The sequence below is a fragment of the Accipiter gentilis genome, chromosome 18 (assembly GCF_929443795.1).
Source record: "Accipiter gentilis chromosome 18, bAccGen1.1, whole genome shotgun sequence".
NCBI classification, from domain to species: Eukaryota; Metazoa; Chordata; class Aves; order Accipitriformes; family Accipitridae; genus Astur; species Astur gentilis.
The window spans coordinates 22,080,812-22,098,633 of NC_064897.1; the positions used below are offsets into that span (position 1 = coordinate 22,080,812).

At 42.4% G+C, this 17,822-nt stretch overlaps 1 protein-coding gene across 7 annotated transcripts in view; it reads left to right on the plus strand.

The window, feature by feature from the left end:
* Window positions 1–17,822, plus strand: part of TBXAS1 (thromboxane A synthase 1) — a 237,317-nt gene that overhangs the window by 126,822 nt on the left and 92,673 nt on the right. For all 7 annotated transcript variants that reach the window (XR_007508752.1, XM_049822403.1, XM_049822397.1 and 4 more), the window contains 3 exons: window positions 6,517–6,633; window positions 13,969–14,057; window positions 16,518–16,666. Coding sequence is in view for 6 of the 7 variants with exons in the window: in XM_049822403.1 (XP_049678360.1) it covers window positions 6,517–6,633; window positions 13,969–14,057; window positions 16,518–16,666 (355 nt within the window). In the remaining variant the exon portion in view is untranslated. The remainder of the gene's footprint in view (window positions 1–6,516; window positions 6,634–13,968; window positions 14,058–16,517; window positions 16,667–17,822) is intronic.

Below are 17,822 nucleotides of genomic sequence, written 5' to 3' on the forward strand. Positions count from 1 at the left end.
TTTCTTAAGCAGGATGGCAATACCTAATCACAAGTGCATTTTTAGCAAGAGAAGGACAGCAACCCTCTTTGAAAATAAGATGAACAAATTAACCCACTGATGTACCAGTGCTGGTGCCTGTTCCTCACTTCTGGAGCTCACCCAGGGAGAGAAAGCCTGGACCCATTCCCCCTAGAGCTATCACAGATACGGCATGGCATGCACGAGGGCTGGGAGAAGGACGACCCCTCTCATTGGGAACCTACCCCCAATATTTCCCCAAAGAGGGAAAAGGGTGGAGGGTACCCAGAGCTAGACTTAACCCTGGATACTGCAATATCCATAGGTACAGAGGAAAAGCTGGAGGTGAGAGGAGCAAATGGCTCTCGTTAGCATGGGCTGTAGGGTTGAGACTAGGGCTAGAGTTCAGGGGAGCGTGGGCATGGGATTCCAGTTAAAGCTAGATCCTGCAAAGCCTGCAGAGCTAGAAGAAAGCTGCGGACTTACATGAAGGCAAATGGTGTTTGCTAGGTATGACTAATGCCAGAACTAGTGTTGGAGGGGGTTACTGCTAGGATTTGGGGTTTTGGGTGCTCTAGAGCTTAGTTCCTTGTTTGAATCTCATGAAGCTTTCAGTGTGGAGGGTTGGCTCCAGCAGAAGTAAATCTCTTTTGATTGGTTTTGTTAGCACTAGGCTATGATTAAGTCTAAGTTTAAGATAACAAAGTTTCTGGGATCCTGTTTTATAGAGTTTCATTTCTTGCTGTGTTGTCAAAGCACGTGGAGTAGATTAGCAGCTGGTTCTGTGGAGGTGAATGGTTTATATTACAGGTTTCAGAGCTTGTATGTTTTTAAAGGTCTTCAGAAGTGCCCTTTAGGTTCTTTGAAGATTCACCTATTCAGGATATTTTAAGAGTGCGTGGCTGCATTAACTTTCTTCTGCTGGTTGCAAACCTTCGTCCCTCATTTTTCTACCAAAAGGAAGAAGAGAAGGTTTCTGAAAGAACATTGTGGTGCTGCTACCGTTCCTCCTGCTCCAGGCAGTCATTGCTGCTTGCCAGGGGTTCAGTCTAGCCTGCTAGTGACAAACTCAGAAAAGGAGCAAATGATTTATGAATCACACAAGGCTACTCCAGAATAAAAGAGGGACAGGACATTAGTGCATGAGTAGGTCCTACAGATGTCCATATTGACATGCTTCCTAGCATGGTTTTGTCCTGTATCAATTAGTTGTCCCCCAGGCATGGTTTGGGCACAGATCAGGAGGTGAACATGCACCACGGCCATAAGCAGTTTGGAGATGGCCGTTCTTTTCAGGAAAGTGATTTAACCTCAGGGACAGGAGGTGTTCTGTACCCCTTGGCCTCAGACCCAGAGAAGAGTCACTTGCCTGAATTATTTAGTAATACAGAGCAAGCCAAATTGACTCAGGGACAAACAAGCCAATAACTGGGTCTGAAGGGTCAGCCTAAGGAACAGCTTAATGGGGAGGGAATTTCTGCATCATTTGCAAAGATGCTGCTCATCTGCAAACATTATTTTGTTTTCTGTTTTAAAAGCACTGGTGTTTTAAGGGATTTGTTTGGAAGCAAATCCCTCCAATTTTCTTTGTTGTTTCTGATGGCATGTCTGTGATTGTGGGAACTCAGTAGCACTTGCAGGTATGCTGCAGCAGATTACCATGCTGCCAGTAGTTTTCATGCAGCATTACTGTACTGCGGTCAGAAATGGTTGATTACACAGGAGAAGGAAGTGCAGAGCAGTTGTTGAGTATTTAGATAATGCTAGATGGAATATGAGTCTGATTGCATTTGACTTAAAGGCAACCTCCTTCCCCGCCTAAAAACCAAAACCCCACCCCTGAAAATATTACAGCTGCCTCCCATGGTAATTTTTTTAGTGATTTTTATAGGCTCAAGAATTCTCAGATACAGCTAGTATTTTGTCCATTTGGAGAGAGGTGACACTTCATCTTTCACTAAGATACTTCAGGCTCATTCTCATACCAAATCCATTTTCATTCCTGCTATATGAACCTGTAACATAGGTTATGCAATTAGGAGGAAAGTGTTTGCAGAAATGATAAGGAAAACCTGATAAATGAAATCCGCTATACACTGTCAGTCACGCTGATGCTATTCCAATAAACACAAACATGTTTTTGTGTACCCGGTTTAAAGAGACAGGGTAAAATAATTTATGGCTAACATTCTCTTTCCTTCCTTGCAGCGTTTATATGTATATAATACTATACAGACCAAAAATATGTTAAGGGAACATCACTGCCATAGTGCTAAAAAGGCAACGCTATGGTTAGTGTCGTAGTTACAGCATTATAGTTAACAGGCTTTCTGTTCAGTAACTGGGCCCCTCTCTGTGAATGTGCTATATACAGTCTTTATGCAATTAGGAGCATTTTTGAGGAGAATGTTTGGTTTTAGGAAGGGGTTTTGCTTTCAAGGCAAATACAGTCAGATTTATATCACATCTGTTATTATCTACGTGGAGCCTTGTCTTCCAGAGGAGATGTGTCTTATAGAGTGCACAAGTCGGGCAGCCTTCAATTTAGGAGTGGATGCAAAATACTTTTCTAAGTGTTGCCCTATAATTTTTTTCCTTTTTTTTTTCCTTTTCTTTTGTACACTATTCAAACCTTGCTTGGAAGTCAAAATCGGTCATTTCCTTGGGGGAATTGTTATTCTGCTCTTTCACTGTAGTTTCTGAGTGCCTCAGAAATGTTAATGTATCATTAGCGGTTCTGAGGAGGTGATGTGATACCTCCACTCTCTAAATCAGGAGTGAAGGCTGGTGGTTGAAGCACAGGTCTGAGAGTGTTTGCTAATTTGGAGGCTCCATTCAGTGACCTGATTTCTTGCACTAATGCATTTTGTGTGATCAAGGCACATTCCCTGTTGTTGATTTCAGTGGCATTAGTGAGTGCTCAGGAGCTCTGCAATCTGGGCCTCAGGGCTTGAAACTGAAGACCCAAGATATAAGGAATACTTATTTGGTGACCAGCTGAGTCAAGTTTTAGTGTAAAGAGCTTCCCTAGCCCTAGCAGCAGATAAGAACTGTGGAGCAGAGGCTAGCATACAGTACTTTCACCAAGGGTGATGCTCATTTCCAGTTGTCCGGAACCTCTTTCTTCTGGTTCTACGGCAACTTTGAATATCTGTAACAAATGAAGCAGCGCTCCAGTGAGTGATGGTCTCTCTGGCTGCACTTCTGATCCTCAGAACAGGTACCTCCTGACAAGTTAGAAAACAGATCATTTATTTAAAGAGGATACTCAGAGAAAACAGTCCAAACCACTTCAGCTTCGACAGCCTGTCCCAAATTATCCTTGTTATTGCCTGAAATAGGATAGTCTACGTATACATTAAAAATGTGCCCGTATTTTATCTTACAGTAGTCATCTCATGAGAGTACCTGAGTGTTGTGGTTTAACCCCAGCCAGCAACTAAGCACCACTCGCTCGCTCCGCCCCCCGCCCCCCGCAGTGGGATGGGGGAGAGAATTGGGGGGGGGGGAAGTAAAACTCATGGGTTGAGAGAAGAACAGTTTAATAGAATAGAAAGGAAGAAAATAATAATAATAATAAATGAAAATAATAATAATAAAGGTATTGGAATATACAAACCAAGTGATGCACAATGCAATTGCTCACCACTCGCTGACCAATGCCCAGTTAGTTCCCGAGCAGCGATCTGTCCCCCTGGCCAACTCCCCTCAGTTTTATATGCTCAGCATGATGTCCCATGGTCTGGAATACCCCTTTGGCCAATTTGGGTCAGCTGTCCTGGCTGTGTCCCCTCCCAAATTTTTGTGCCCCTCCAGCCTTCTTGCTGGCTGGGCAGGAGAAGCTGAAAACTCCTTGACTTAGTCTAAACACTACTTAGCAACAACTGAAAACATCAGTGTGTTATCAACTTTCTTCTCATACTGAATCCAAAATGTAACACTATACCAGCTACTAGAAAGAAAATTAACTCTATCCCAGCTGAAACCAGGACACTGAGTCAGTCTCTTCCCTCAGCTTAATATCCTGCTATGTACTATTCTACTTGAAAACAGCTCATCTTTGCTCAAAACTGGTCTGTAGTGTCAGCTCAGTGACATTAGTTTACTACACGGGGTGGTGTTGCTGAGAATGTAAAACTATCCCATTAGCCTGTTTGCAATATAGAATAGGCTTCTGCATTTTACAAGCTTATGCAGTGTAGCAAGATTCTGGCAAGTGTAAAGGAAAAAGGTGTTAAGGAGAGCTGGCAGCTCCTTAAAGAAAAGATATTAAGTGCAAACTCTTCCAATAAAGAGGAAAGTTAAGGAAGTGCAGTAGAAGACCAGTGTAGCTAAATTGTCAGCTCTTCATGGCCCCTGAAGAGAAGAAGGCTTTTTACGGTGGGAAGTAGGTCAGATTTCCAAGAACAAGGATAAGAAAATAGCATGTAGGGATAAAAGAATCAGAAGTCTTGAGGCACAAAATGAGATTAAAGTATCCAGGTCTGTAACAGGTGGTTAAGAACTCATTTTGCATGTACATTAGTAATGAAAGAAAGCCTGTAAGAAAACATTAGAGGGTGAAAGGGATCAACAGATGACACTGGGAAGGCCGAAGTGTCTGCGGTTTGTTTGGGTCTTTTCCAGTAAAGTGGCTACTGCTGCTACTGATAACATGGGGGACTGTACTGCCACTGCTACCCTGGGCAGGTGGGCAGGGGCCTGGGTGCAAGATCTCACATGCGCAAGTAAGTGTCTCTGTACACCCTGATATCTACAGAAGTGTACACCTTCCACCCCCACCCACCAATTTTAGGATGGTTTGTCTGGAGGACATTGCTGTACAATACCTGAAATACTGTTTGAAGATGACTTAAAATGTGTTTGGGAAGAGTCCACTGTCAGAAGGGAAGCATGAGCTGGGAGGATCCCAGAGGTGGCTTCTTTGCAAGTGCTATTGTGTACTTTTGTTAATGGGTTATATGATGGCACTGAGTGGTAACAATTTATACATAAGGTACTAAGCTGGTAAGGATGAAAGGTGCTATGAAAGAAAGGGCTGCAATTCAAAGTGGTCTTGATCAGTTGGAGAAGTAATCATAAAAAGAATGCTCACAGTTCAACAAGGACATGTTCTGTATATGACTCTTAGGAGTAACCAACTTTAACGATAAAGGCTGGGGAATAAATTCCTAGGGAGTAATTATTCAGAAAAAAAGTCTGAGTTGCAGGGAACCACAAGCCAGTACAGGAGTCAACATTGTCATGCTGTGGTATGTAGTGTTCTGGGGTGAATAAAGAGGAATATAGCCTGCAGAAAGCATGAAAAAAAGTCCTTCTTTGTCCGAGTACCATGTCAAGTCACAGGGGACTATACCTTGAGAAAGATGTAAAACAACAAGACTATGCAAAGAGACAGCAACAAGACTGAACAAACACTCCCACTATTGATAAGTATGTATTGAGTGAATTGGTGTTATCTGAGGTAGACGGCAGCAATATGATTAGTGGTTATAATAGCCTTCTGTACACATGGGCTGCTGCAAGGAGGGAGAAAATAACCTGTTTTCTATGCCTGTGATGGCACAAAGACTAAAGACCATAAGCTCCAGCAAAGGCGATGGTACTTCCAGCACTGGAAGAGTTTGCGTGGGAAGTTATTGAATCTCCGATGTTGGAGGCCTTTAAGAACAACTAGGAAACATCCTCTGGCAATAATATAAGTTGTAGTAGATTCTGCTATGGGGTTGGACATCTCCTGACGCCTGTTCCAGGCGTAATTGTGTTGTTTTCTGACACGCTTCCTCTTTCATCTTTTTTATCCTTTAACTCCTTGGTGAATATCACTGTTCTCTGGATAGGGATTTCTTAGTTGGTGGGGGAGGATTAAAATTTAGCAAATCCATAGCAGTCATCTTGGTACAGAACTTCATAGGGCAGTGCTTTAAACTACTATGTTTGACCAACTACTGAAGCTGTAGGAGTCCCAGGCCACAACTTCTTAGTGAGAGTGTTCCTTATAGACAGACTAAGGACTGGGACTTGCTTTCTAATCAGCATATTTTCTGAAGACTTTTAAAATGCATGTAACAGTCTGACATACCAGCTGTCACCAGAAATTGCGTCCCCCACCAACACCCGCGTGCAGTGCGTTGGCACTCATGTCACATGGAGAGGGAGTGTTGACAGGTCCTCTTGCTAGTCACCTTAGAAAGGGGGGAAAGAAGCCAGGGTTCAGCAAAGGAGAACTGACAATCGCGGGAGAACACCAAGAACGACAGAACCAGAACAGTCTGAGCAAGGAGTTACTGGACTCGCCCGGGGCTTTTACAAGCCCAAGAGGAAATGCATGCAGCAAAAGAGAAATTTTCTCCAGCCTCATCCATGTTTAGCTTGGTGTTTGGGACTGATTCGAACCTTTCTCATCGTGGGACAACAGTGCAACTCCATTCATGGCCAATCTTTCCAAGTTCCAGATTCTCGAGTAGCTCTAGTTGCATTTGTGTTAAAACTGAATCATGTTTTCTTTTGATTTAGAAGCCGAACTTGATTTCCAAGCCAATGCTTGACAGCATCCTTTGTCTTCGTGATGACAGATGGAAGTATGTCCGGAGCCTCCTGACCCCAGCCTTCAGCAATACTAAACTGAAAGAGGTAAGGTGTAGACAGTGCTGCTTTCATACTTTAGAAGACATAATTGTTTTCATTTGTGCAGGCATCTACTTTTTATAGGTCCATATTAAGGATAGGTAAAACCTGCTACTTTGTGCCAGTTTATTTAGACCTGAAGAGCACATGCAGTAGAGCGTACTTATGGTGTGGTCCATCTCATAGACTGGTGAAAATAAGAATAGCTCATCTGAAGATATGATCCTCCGTCTTTCTTTGTATAAGCCAGTTTGTCCATAATAGTGTAGCAAACTCAAAAAGGACCCTTACACCTTCCTCCCCCCACCCTGTTAGGAGTAAGCTAAAGTACAGGAAACGTTATTGCTCCCAGTTGGAACATAGCTTTTCGTGATTTGCAGAGTCAGCAGCTCTCATGTTAACATGGGAACTGCTGTCAGTCTATTTTCATTTCACCATCTCCTTCCCCCCCCCCCCCTTTTATTCTTTAATCCTTTCATATAATAAAATAAGTCACTGGAACAGAATGTCATTGCCAGATAAATACCTCTGACTGAAAATAAATGTCTCCATGCTGACCTGCTGCTAATTTTGTATAAATGTCTCAGCATTTACTTAGCCATGGGAACCCATTACCCGGTAACAAAGTCCTATTTCAGTGACACGATATCTCTTAATTAAACACAGATAAATGATTGACTGGTTAAAGTCTTCTTTCAAGGGGAGGAAAAAAAAACCACAACAAAAAACCAACTCTTCCTTTATGTATTTTATTCTGAAAGGGAACCATGCCTCACTTCGGTGCCCAGTCCTGGGTTGTAAAATTTTCCACTGGGCAGACGCTTGTGTTGTTTTGACATGCCGCTGTCGAAATCCACAGTAACATCTAAATGTGTCTGGCTCTCCCAGCTCTATAGACAGCGGTCGCTTAGCAACACCGGCTGTCACCTCCTTATTATGGTAAATTCTAATTGGCCGCCAGCCTGGCAGAGATGCTGATTAATCACGACTGACAATGCCATTGGTTATGCGCCCCGACATTTGCTCTGTCACCGGCTCCATCACGAAATTTTAGCGAGGCGAGGATGTTTAAATATGCAAGCGATTAGTTGCTCATGGCGTGGTGGGGAGAGGAGAGGTTTGCATTTTCCTAGCAGAAATTAATCTGCCTTACTGCAGGTCATGGGCTCTTTGCTGGCGGACTAACAAAAGATAAAGCCGCGCTCCCCTCAATTTGCAGAGAGCAACCTCTTCCAGCACCAACCGGGCAGACTTGACTGAGGAGAGCGGTGAGGGCGAGCAGTCGGAGTCCTTGGGCATCACACTTTGAGGCCAGGCATGCGTGGGTTTGCAGGGTTTGACTGATTAAACCGGGGTGGGACGAGAAGTCACGGTGCTCACTTTGCACTGCTTGGTGGTGGAGCTGCAATGCAGGAGTAGCGGTAGGAGGTAAAATGGGGGGCTGGCTAGTGCCTGGTAGCTGTCTCCTATGCAAAAATTGGGATCTTTATTTTTAGCCTGATAATCAGCTTTCCCTGCGCTGCCTCTTCCAAACTCTGTGGAAGGGGTGCGATTGTGTGTGGGCTCAGGGTGACCTGGAAATGGTCACTTTCTCCTCCCAGTCCACAGAAAGGGGGAAAATGAGGAGTGGGGAAGGTCCCTCTGAAATGCCCAACTTTGTGCCTCTGTCCCATGTCTTCACCAGAAGATGGTCCATCCCTACACAGAGGTGCTTGCAGTAAGTCCATGTGAGATTAAGAACCTCTTTTGAATGGATGCACTCCTCAGCCTTGCATTTCATTTTCTACACAAATACATGAACAGTCCTGGGATTTGAAGTTAATGCAACTTAAGTTCTCACCCATGTGCTTCTCTTGCTGTTGCTTAATTTAGAAGCCATACCAACTCTTCTCAAAGGAAATCAATGCTCATTAATTATGATCTCACTTTTTAACTCTCCCATATTTAGTGCTCTCTCAGAACCTCTACAGCAGCATGGAAATAAAAATGCCATGTTCTAGTATTTGCCATACTACAGAGTATTCAAAGTTATGTAGAAGACGTCCTGTTTATAATAAACTCTTCCTCTCTACCTCAAAGGAGTTACAGATAAGCTAGTTTTGGTATTAATTTATTGCACAAGAACCTGGATATGTTGTTTTATACATATTTATAAATACTGCTAGACACATTCCTCACTTCTCCTCCTAAGCCATTGATTTCTTTGCCACAGAGATCTGAGCTCTGACAAACCCCCCCACCGAAGTCTTCCTCTCTGTTCACTTTGGATGTCTGCCTTGCCTTTGTTCCCCTATGCAAACTCCCCAGTGATACCGGAGAGACTGCAGACGTCCCGAGTGGCTTTGAAGAGTGGTTCCCCTCGAATGCTGCAGCTCCTAGTACCACTCTGAGCATAGACTTGTCTGTCTGGATGCTCTGAGAGAACTGGGACCTATTAGCCTGTGACAGAACAATAAATGTTAACAACTGCTTGTGCTCCCCATAGCAATCACGTCAGATAAAAGATGCAGAGAGGGCCAGAGAGTTGAGCGTAGGTTCCCGATATCTCCGTTTCAGAAACACAAGAATCTGCTACTGGGCTAAAAGACAGATTCAGCACTAGCAAGAACAAGAAGCTGGTCATCCACTCTTTGGCCTGGCTGCTGGAGGACAAAATGCAAGACGGAGCTAATGCCTGTTGCTAAGTTTTACCCTGCAATTCCCCACAGAGGCATCTAGCTGCTGTGGCTGAGGACAGAGGCGCACTTTGTCCTTGTCTCTCCACGGAAGCAGTGTAATGTCACTAAGAAGTTCACTAAGCTTGAGGAATTTCCCCTTAGTTTGTCAAAAATCCCCAGTAGCCAGTCACCAGATGAGGAAAAGCTGGTCCCAGAAATTTTGAAGTTTGCAGAGTTATGAGCAATTAACTGAAACTAGAGATTATAGAGCTTTTGGGTAGCCAGTGTAGTGATTGCTGCATGTACGCAGAGAATTGTTTTCCTAACATTTTTCAAGATTTTGTGGCATTTTCTCCAGTTTTCTCTCTCTGTCATCTCAATTTCTCTTCAAAAGCTATGCACCATTTTACTGTTGCTTTTATGGATTTCTATACATTGTGTTCTCCCTTTGTAATTTTCTTTTTTTGAAGAGTATGTAAAGATTAGTAAAGCAGTCCACTCCAACTGAAGGAAGTTTTGGCTCTGGATAACATTAAATTCAAATACTGTAGTGGTGAGCATAGCATAAATCAATAGACTTCTAAGCTTGATCCTGCAGTAAGATTTGGTGGCATCCCACGTGAGATGCCACTGGAGCTGGTAGCAGATCTGTTAATAAGCTCTTTCCAGTGAGACCCCTGAATGGACCTCGTAGTGACATTGCTATGGGTATTTCCATAACAATATTTCACTTCCAGCTCTGCCATTGACTGCCTGTGGGTGATCTGGCAGAAGCTACTTAAATTCTCTGTGCATGAAACAACTTTCATCTGTTAAATGGGAATAATACCTACCAATGAAAGTTGTTCCAAGATGTAATTCATGAGGAATTGGTGAAGTAAAATACCTCGAGGCCCTTAAGTAAAAGATGCATTTCCCAGTGTTCCTGTCATGCTCTCCACAGCTATTATGTATTGAAACAAGCTGATATGTTAGTGATCTTGCTGTACCAATCTTGATTCCCTATTTAGTATTTCTTATTTTGTTCCTCTTCTTTTTGCTGTGGTGCCTGTGATGATCCTGCAGTTCTGGACCCCTTGTCAGACTTGATAAATAGCTTTGCTCTCTTTTACAGCCAACACCAGCAGAAAACCTATTGATTTTTATTTATTCTGATGGTGCTGCAGTAGTCTTGTCATCTCCTATCAGTATGCCGGGAATCGTCTCCTCCATTAACCAACCATTAAAACAAAACAGAACACAAAAATTAAAGAAGAGAACACAGCATAATGTAGCATTGTCCTAAATAACCTGTGAAGTGGAGTTTGCGTTGAGGCATTTTCATTCAAACGAAGGGAGACACAAAGCAGAACTTGCGATAACATGGCAGAACAGTGCAGGAAAATCCTCTAGTGTCATTCTCAGGCATGTAGATCGTCCAGGTCCCGCTAGAACATAAGATCTGACAGTCCAACCGTTGAGGTTTCCTTGATTTGCTCTTACTCTGCTTGTGCATATTGGTCAGAGGCATTTTGGAAGGGTCTCTGGAAATTATTATTGTTACTCAGCAAAGCAAGTGTGCTCACCTAAGACAAAGCAAATGACTAACTTAAAAGCTGATATGTGAAATGTGCACATCCTTGAGCCACAAGGCAGTGTCTGGTTGAGTTGCTCACTTTGGTAAGTTGTGTCCATGGATAGCAGGGCCCCACTGTGAGGTGATGAAAACAAATCCTCTCACAACATCTTCCTGATGCTCTGCTCTTTTCCTGGTTTTAGTCAGGGACTTGAAATCTGGTACAGAAGCAATTCTAATGTTAGGGATGTATCCTTTTTCCTTCTCCTTCCTTTATATTTCATCCCATTTGTGAGACAAGAGGCCCAACGCGACTTCTGCGTACTGTATGCGAACAGTAAAGTCTCCAATGTGTCTGTCTGCAGTGAGTATGACCCAGCCTTCTACTTTATAGTTTGGATGCTCATAGTAAGGGGAGTGATGATAGTGAATACTGAGGACCGCATCTGACTAGAGGAATGTGACTCTGATGCCTTTGAACAGCGCAAACATCCCCATGCACTGTGCGTAGCAGAATCAGAAACTAATTGTTGTTATGCGCCAAATAGCATATTGGCACGGTTTATACAGCAAAGCCCCTGGCATCATGAAAACCCTAACCCCAAATGCTCTTCTTTGGCAGAAAGAAGGAAATTTGGACTCTGGGCTACTCTTGCTATTAGATAACTGGCAGATCAAATATTTACAGGGACCATATTGTTTAGATTTTTCTTCATCCTGTTACTCTCAGCCAATCTGAACACAGAGCAGCTGGGGTTTGTTTACCCACCAAGAACTGAATCTCAGGCAGGTTACGCAGCTTTTATGTTCTGACTGGCAAATGATAATGTATAGGAAGTTAGTGATACCCAAGGCGATGCAGATCAACATGTCTGTTTCTGTGCCGGTTTTCAAAGTTTGGTATAGTTCACCTCCCCCAACACTACTTTGTTTTTCTTGACAATTGAACAAAGAGTTTAAAGTGTTAAGGGATTTGAGAGTGTTTCAGTCTGTGGTCTTTGTAGTTAGCAGTCTTGGACTAATTTATGTCCCTCAGGGGAATAAAAACCCAAACCCAAACCCAGGATTCCTGAGTAGATATCCCCCATAGCTTTCATATGCAAATAATTGTCTCATTGATATGACTCTGTCCTATCATGCTAGCAATAAATCAAATCCATGTGCCCCCCTCCCCATTTTCCTGGTTAGATTTGCTAATAAAAAGATCTTATGGCTAGGAATGAATTGCAACAGTATTTTGAAAGGCTGGTGGAACGTGCAAAGTGCAGAGGTGTTGTGAGATGCCCTGGCCAGGCGTACGTGCCCCTGCCATCTCTGCCAGCTGTTGGAAAGCAATAGCAACCAGCTGGGTGGTTGCAGGTCTGGTGATGTGATGAAGAATAAAAGGGAAAATAAGGCAATAAAAGGAAAATCTGAAATGATCGCCATCTGTTTAGGAAACATCATACCTGTTAAAATATGGATTTTCATTTTGTTCTCCTTGACTGGTTCAGTTCATTCAAGGGGCTGGACCCAGAGATTATAAAGCATTTCACCCTGGTTCAGTCTATTGAACAGAAATGTGTTAATTTTGTTGAACCATTTGAGAAGCAGCTCACTGCAGGGGACCTTCTTTAGAAAGCCAAAAGGGGAAAAAAACTGCCACATAACACGGTGTGCACCTCCCAAACACATACCAGCTACTTTTACTGAATACTAATCCGGCTTTAGAATTGTCTTGTGAGACTGTGGCAAAGCCCAAATCAATCCGGCTTTGAACTGAAACAGCGACAACCTGCTCCGTCCCATATAGGAACAGGACCTCGAGAGCAGCTAGACGCATTCTTGACTCAGACTTCTGCCTTTGGAAAACACGTTGGATGCTCCTGCGTTGGCCTTTTGACTGCGTATAGTCTTGCCCATGTGTTAGGATGGCAGTGTGCCTGTGCACAAAGTGTTATGCCAGTTTCACAGAGGTAGAAGTGCCAAGCAAAATGGACTTGGCTGGGCAGGCTGCATAGCTCTCAGAGTGTGCTGAGAGGCTGCAGTAAGTCTTTTTTGGTAACAAGAATGTCAGAGGAGTAGGACAAGTCTGTTCTCATGTTTGTTGACATCCGTATGCTGAAGGAGGTTGTTCAGGAAGGAAAAGCAGGTTTCTGTGCGTATGTCTGCTGATGCTTGGCATAATTGTTGAGGCAAGGCTGTGGTATTAAATTGTAGGCTGTAAGGATCTCTTGGCAGTCTGTATGGAGAAAGAGCCATAGCAGATAATGCCTTTAAGGTCACGGCTGGATTACTGCTACACCCTTGCTCTGCCCCCCTAGTAGGTGTAATCAAGGCAAGTGTCTGATGCCTTTCATATGTAAAAAGTTAAAGAGAGAGAGACTTAATGAGGTCTTGATGGCTGCCTACGTCATGGTTTCCATGAAGTGCTAAAGAGAAGACTATTGCACTGTTAGCTATAGCCAGGCTATGGGTAAGTCTACCTGACCATCATATGTCAGTGACTGGAAAGAACCATTAGCTGAATAAATTCATGTGAATGTCCATTTGATGGCATCACCACTCCAGAAAACCCTTTTCCCAGGTAGCAATAGCAGTTTGCCCTCAGCAACTTGTAGTGGTATACATGGTGCTTTTCTAACGTACACGTTAAATCCCTCAAACCAAGGGACAGCAGGATGGAAATGCTGGGCCTCTGATGCTAATATCTTTACAGGACTTTGAGACTATGGAACTATGGAAAATATTATTTCTGGAGTATATGTAGCCTGTATGTAATGTACTGTAATATGGATCATGATAAATCATCAGTTGGAAGAGGGAATGATTAAAAAGAGAGGGGGGGTGTCTTTGCTTGATAGCTCTCTGTGCATATAGCCACAGATGGGCAAGAACCAGAGGTCAGGTAAGTGATAGGGCCTCCCATAATTTAGGCCCAGAGCTGGAGAAGGGCATCCCTGCAATGTGTAGGTTTATTTTTAGCAGACAGTCCCGACATTTCATCTCACCTGTGCAGAAGTGCCTGACCACACCTGCAGAGGATCCTGAGAGCTCTATCTCATCTACTGGATAAAACTAATTTAGAATAGTTGATTATTTGTTTTTAACATTTTAATGTTTTTCACAATACAATGTGTTCCTTTCTAGATGACACCGCTAATAAACCAGGCCTGTGATGTCCTGCTGTGTAACTTGAAAGTCTATGCAGACTCTGGCAAAGCTTTTGATATCCAGAGGTATGTTCAACATGCCAGAAATTAGTAGCAGATTTAAAAAAAAAAAGTCAATAGCAGCAGTTATACTAAATATGCACTTACTGAATAAAAGAAGATATTTTTTTCCTCCCTCGCTTTTGTAAGTGGAGATCATAGCTTAATAGAGGATGTGTCTGATAGATGCCTTTTCTTCCTGGGGGCAGCCATTGCATACTTGAAAAGTAATTTTGGAAAAGCATCTAATGTATTTCTAGCTGTTGTTTAATGAAGTTTTAACAGCTGGAAGCAGAAAGGAAAGCTGCATCAGTCCCTGTCCAGTCTGCTCTCCACAGTCTGCCAATAATGTACAAATATAAGAATTGATCTAGTATCAAATTCCTCTAGTCCATCACCCTCTTGCTTTTTTTATATGAGGTTTTTTGAGCACTTAATCATTCTTACCACATTCCTCCTAACCCCCTCTAATGGCATGCTAGCCTTTTGTGAAATGATGGGTTCGGTACTCCAGATGAGAATGCGCCATTGATTTATAAAATGACACTTTAATATTTTCCATATTGTGCTTTCTCCCATTTGTTATGCATTTAATATCCTATTATCTTTTTTGTTGCTCTTTCATCAGAGGTCTTCGCTGAACTGTTCACAACACTGTCTAGCCCCTTCTCTAAGCAGATGCATTTCTTCTAGGACCCTGTGCAGCATATGAGCAGTTCAAACACATTCTTTCTAATAGGCACTATTTTGGATACACTTCATTTGCTGGGTTGGCCAGCACCCTCTGAAGTTCTTCATGATTTCCCCCGAACTGAAGCAATGCAAATAATCTTGTTTCATCTAAAGAAATGGATATTTAGCCACAATTAATCCTTCTCTTTTCAAGTACATGTGTATGTATGCACGGAAGTGTATGTCTGTGCACAGAGATCTCTTTATTAATCATCTGAAGAGATGCTATGAAACCTTGAGATACATTACACTTAGCCTAGTGCTCTGATGAAAATTGACCTTTTGAGTCCTTCCAGGCTTTTCCCTTTTTTCCATTTGTCCTTTTTCTTTGCCTGGTCTTTTAGCTATTGATCCATGATAGGTTCCACCTCTGAAGAGGCACTTTGGAAAAGACCTTTTGAAAGTATAAATGAATGGTGTTGACCATCTCAGAATATGATCTTCCAGTTGTTTTATCATACTACCATTTCAGCAGGTTTGACATCGATAAATATAATTCTCATTGTACTGCAGTTTCCCAGAACTGCCGTGGGAGCTATTTTTTGGATGTAAATACCCTATTTGCAACTTCCTGACATCTTGTACATTCGCTGTCTTTAGCCATTTTGTGTTTCGCTAACAACTCAAAATTTAGTTTTTAAGCTTTTTCAGTACCTTGGAGAGGTAGATGATCGAGTGCTTCTGAAATTATTGTTTTATTGCAGGGCCCCTCTGTTTTAATAGTTCAACTTCTAATACTGCCTTTTTTTGTGTGTGTAGGAGTTGAAAACCCAAAGAAGATACTTAGCTTTGCAGTATTGTTGTTATCTTCCAAATCCTTTCTGGTGTCATTAGAATGACAGTGCCCAAAGATCACAGTTTAGAAATGCTGCTTCACAATATATATACAGGAGATACTGGGCCTGAGTCCTGTCCTTCTCTTAATACATGCTCACTTAGGTTATAACACCACATAATTTGATATTAGGCTTTTGTAAGGGAACATAGAGGGACAGTCATTGCAGACTTGACCACAGATGAGAAGAAGCATATTTCAAGGATGCTTTACATTCTCAGTCCATTTATCTCAAAACTAAATAAAGCTGCTAATGCCCGGTAGAAATAAAGATGGCAAGACAACTGGTCAGATATGTGGGGAGAGATTCAGTCAGTTCTGAAGTTTCTAGACCATGGTCCACAGATCATTTGTAGTACTCTAAGAATTTGCTGCTCCTCTGCAGAGATACAGATTTCACGTGGTGTCAGTTCGTCTTGTTTTTGACCACGATTTTACATTACAAAGGAACTATCAAGAAGAAGAAGAAGGAAATCCTTAACAGGAAATTTTACTTAAGCACCTCTTGTCACTGAGAGTTTAGACTGGACTGGTAGTAGATGTGGTTTCTGGAGTTTAAAATGAGAAAGGAATGACTGCTTTTATTAGGACACATACTAAGAAAATACTTCTGAATCTTTGACCTGTTACATTCGATTTCTAGGTAATAACAAATGAAAGTTTTTATTTTTAATAAATTTTTAGTGGAATTATTGAGCTATATGAAAATATGTTCGTTTTGTAGCTAGAGAGAAGGTGATCATTATTAAGCATCAGCATTTGTCAGCATGATGGAAACATCTCTTGTTGGCAAAGCTCAAATCTAAAAGCAAAAAAAAAAAATCAGAAGCAAAAATTAATGTCGTGATGTGTGTAGAAGCAAGATATTAATGGATGTGTACTTTGTAGCTAATGATTTATCATTCTTCAACTCAATGCAGGTGTTACAACTGCTTTACCTTGGATGTCGTTGGTAGCGTAGCTTTTGGTACTGAGGTGGATTCTCAGAAGAATCCCGATGACCCCTTTGTTAAGAATTGCAGAACATTCTTTCAAATGTCTTTGTTTAAGCCTCTTCTCATTCTCATCCGTAAGTATAGTCTACCTTTGCCTACTTCTTTATGGTAATTTTCTAAGTCATTCTCAAATTGCAAAACATGCTGGAGCAGGAAGATATATAGCAGACTTTATTTCAGAGGTGTTCAGAATGCAACCTACAGGCCAAGTATACCCTTGAGATTTCCACCATATGCTCTGCAGGTCTTGTCACCACTAATGCAACGTCCTCCAGAAACTGAGAGTCTGGGAAGGCAATGCTCCAGACTGATCTGAGCGAAAGGTTTCTGGGACGGTATCTCTTTTAATACACTTCTGCATTAAAACAGAGTAACTGCCCTTTGGAGTCTGAGAGTAAAGTTTTTGTGCACTTGGTTTGCTTGGTGGAGATTGAAATCCCACCCATAAACAGCAGTGGGCTAATAATCCACTAGAGAAAAGAGGTGGGGGAGCATAAGCAGATAGTATAAGTCCTTTGAATTCTTATTTGAATAGCAGCAGCAGCCTGGTTGATGGCTATAAAGGATAAAGATAATAAGTGCCAGCACAGGCTGTCATTAAGAGAATGCATTTATTTTCAGGTGAATAGATAGGGAATGCAAGAATGGGGTATAAAGCGATTTAGTTCCAGGGCATGAAAGCTTAGGCTTCATGGTGACGGTGGCCTTCTTAATGCAAGGGCAGCAAGAATCGTAGCTGAGGCAGCCACAGCATAATTGAGGCTGCTGAGGCTTTGCCATCTTGCTATCTAGACCTGCACGCAGTAGTGTCAGGTGGCACAGTGGCAAAGTTTCCTGTGCCCATCTGATCCTGCTGGCATTACAGATTGCACCTGTACTAGCAGCACAGGAACTGCTTCCTTCTGGAGTTGTGTATGCAAAATGTCCTGGGGTTAATGTTTAACCTGATTGCAAAGTGTGATTTGTGACTAATTTCTGAAGGGACAGAAATGTGCTCCTATATGTCTAAGATAATGTCCTTCGTTAAAGAAAGTTTCTGTAGGGTTTGGGATTGGATTCCTTTGTTGGTCTCTTCCTGCTGGTATGTTACGTGGTCTGAATTTCCACACTGTGTTGCCCTGTTGGCAGCACAGGGGTTTTCCGACGGCTGGTTTGTTAGTCTTAAGCTGCTCGTAAGTTAATGAGGGGTTTATTAAGATGCACGACTTCACTCAGGCTTCCAGTTCCTGA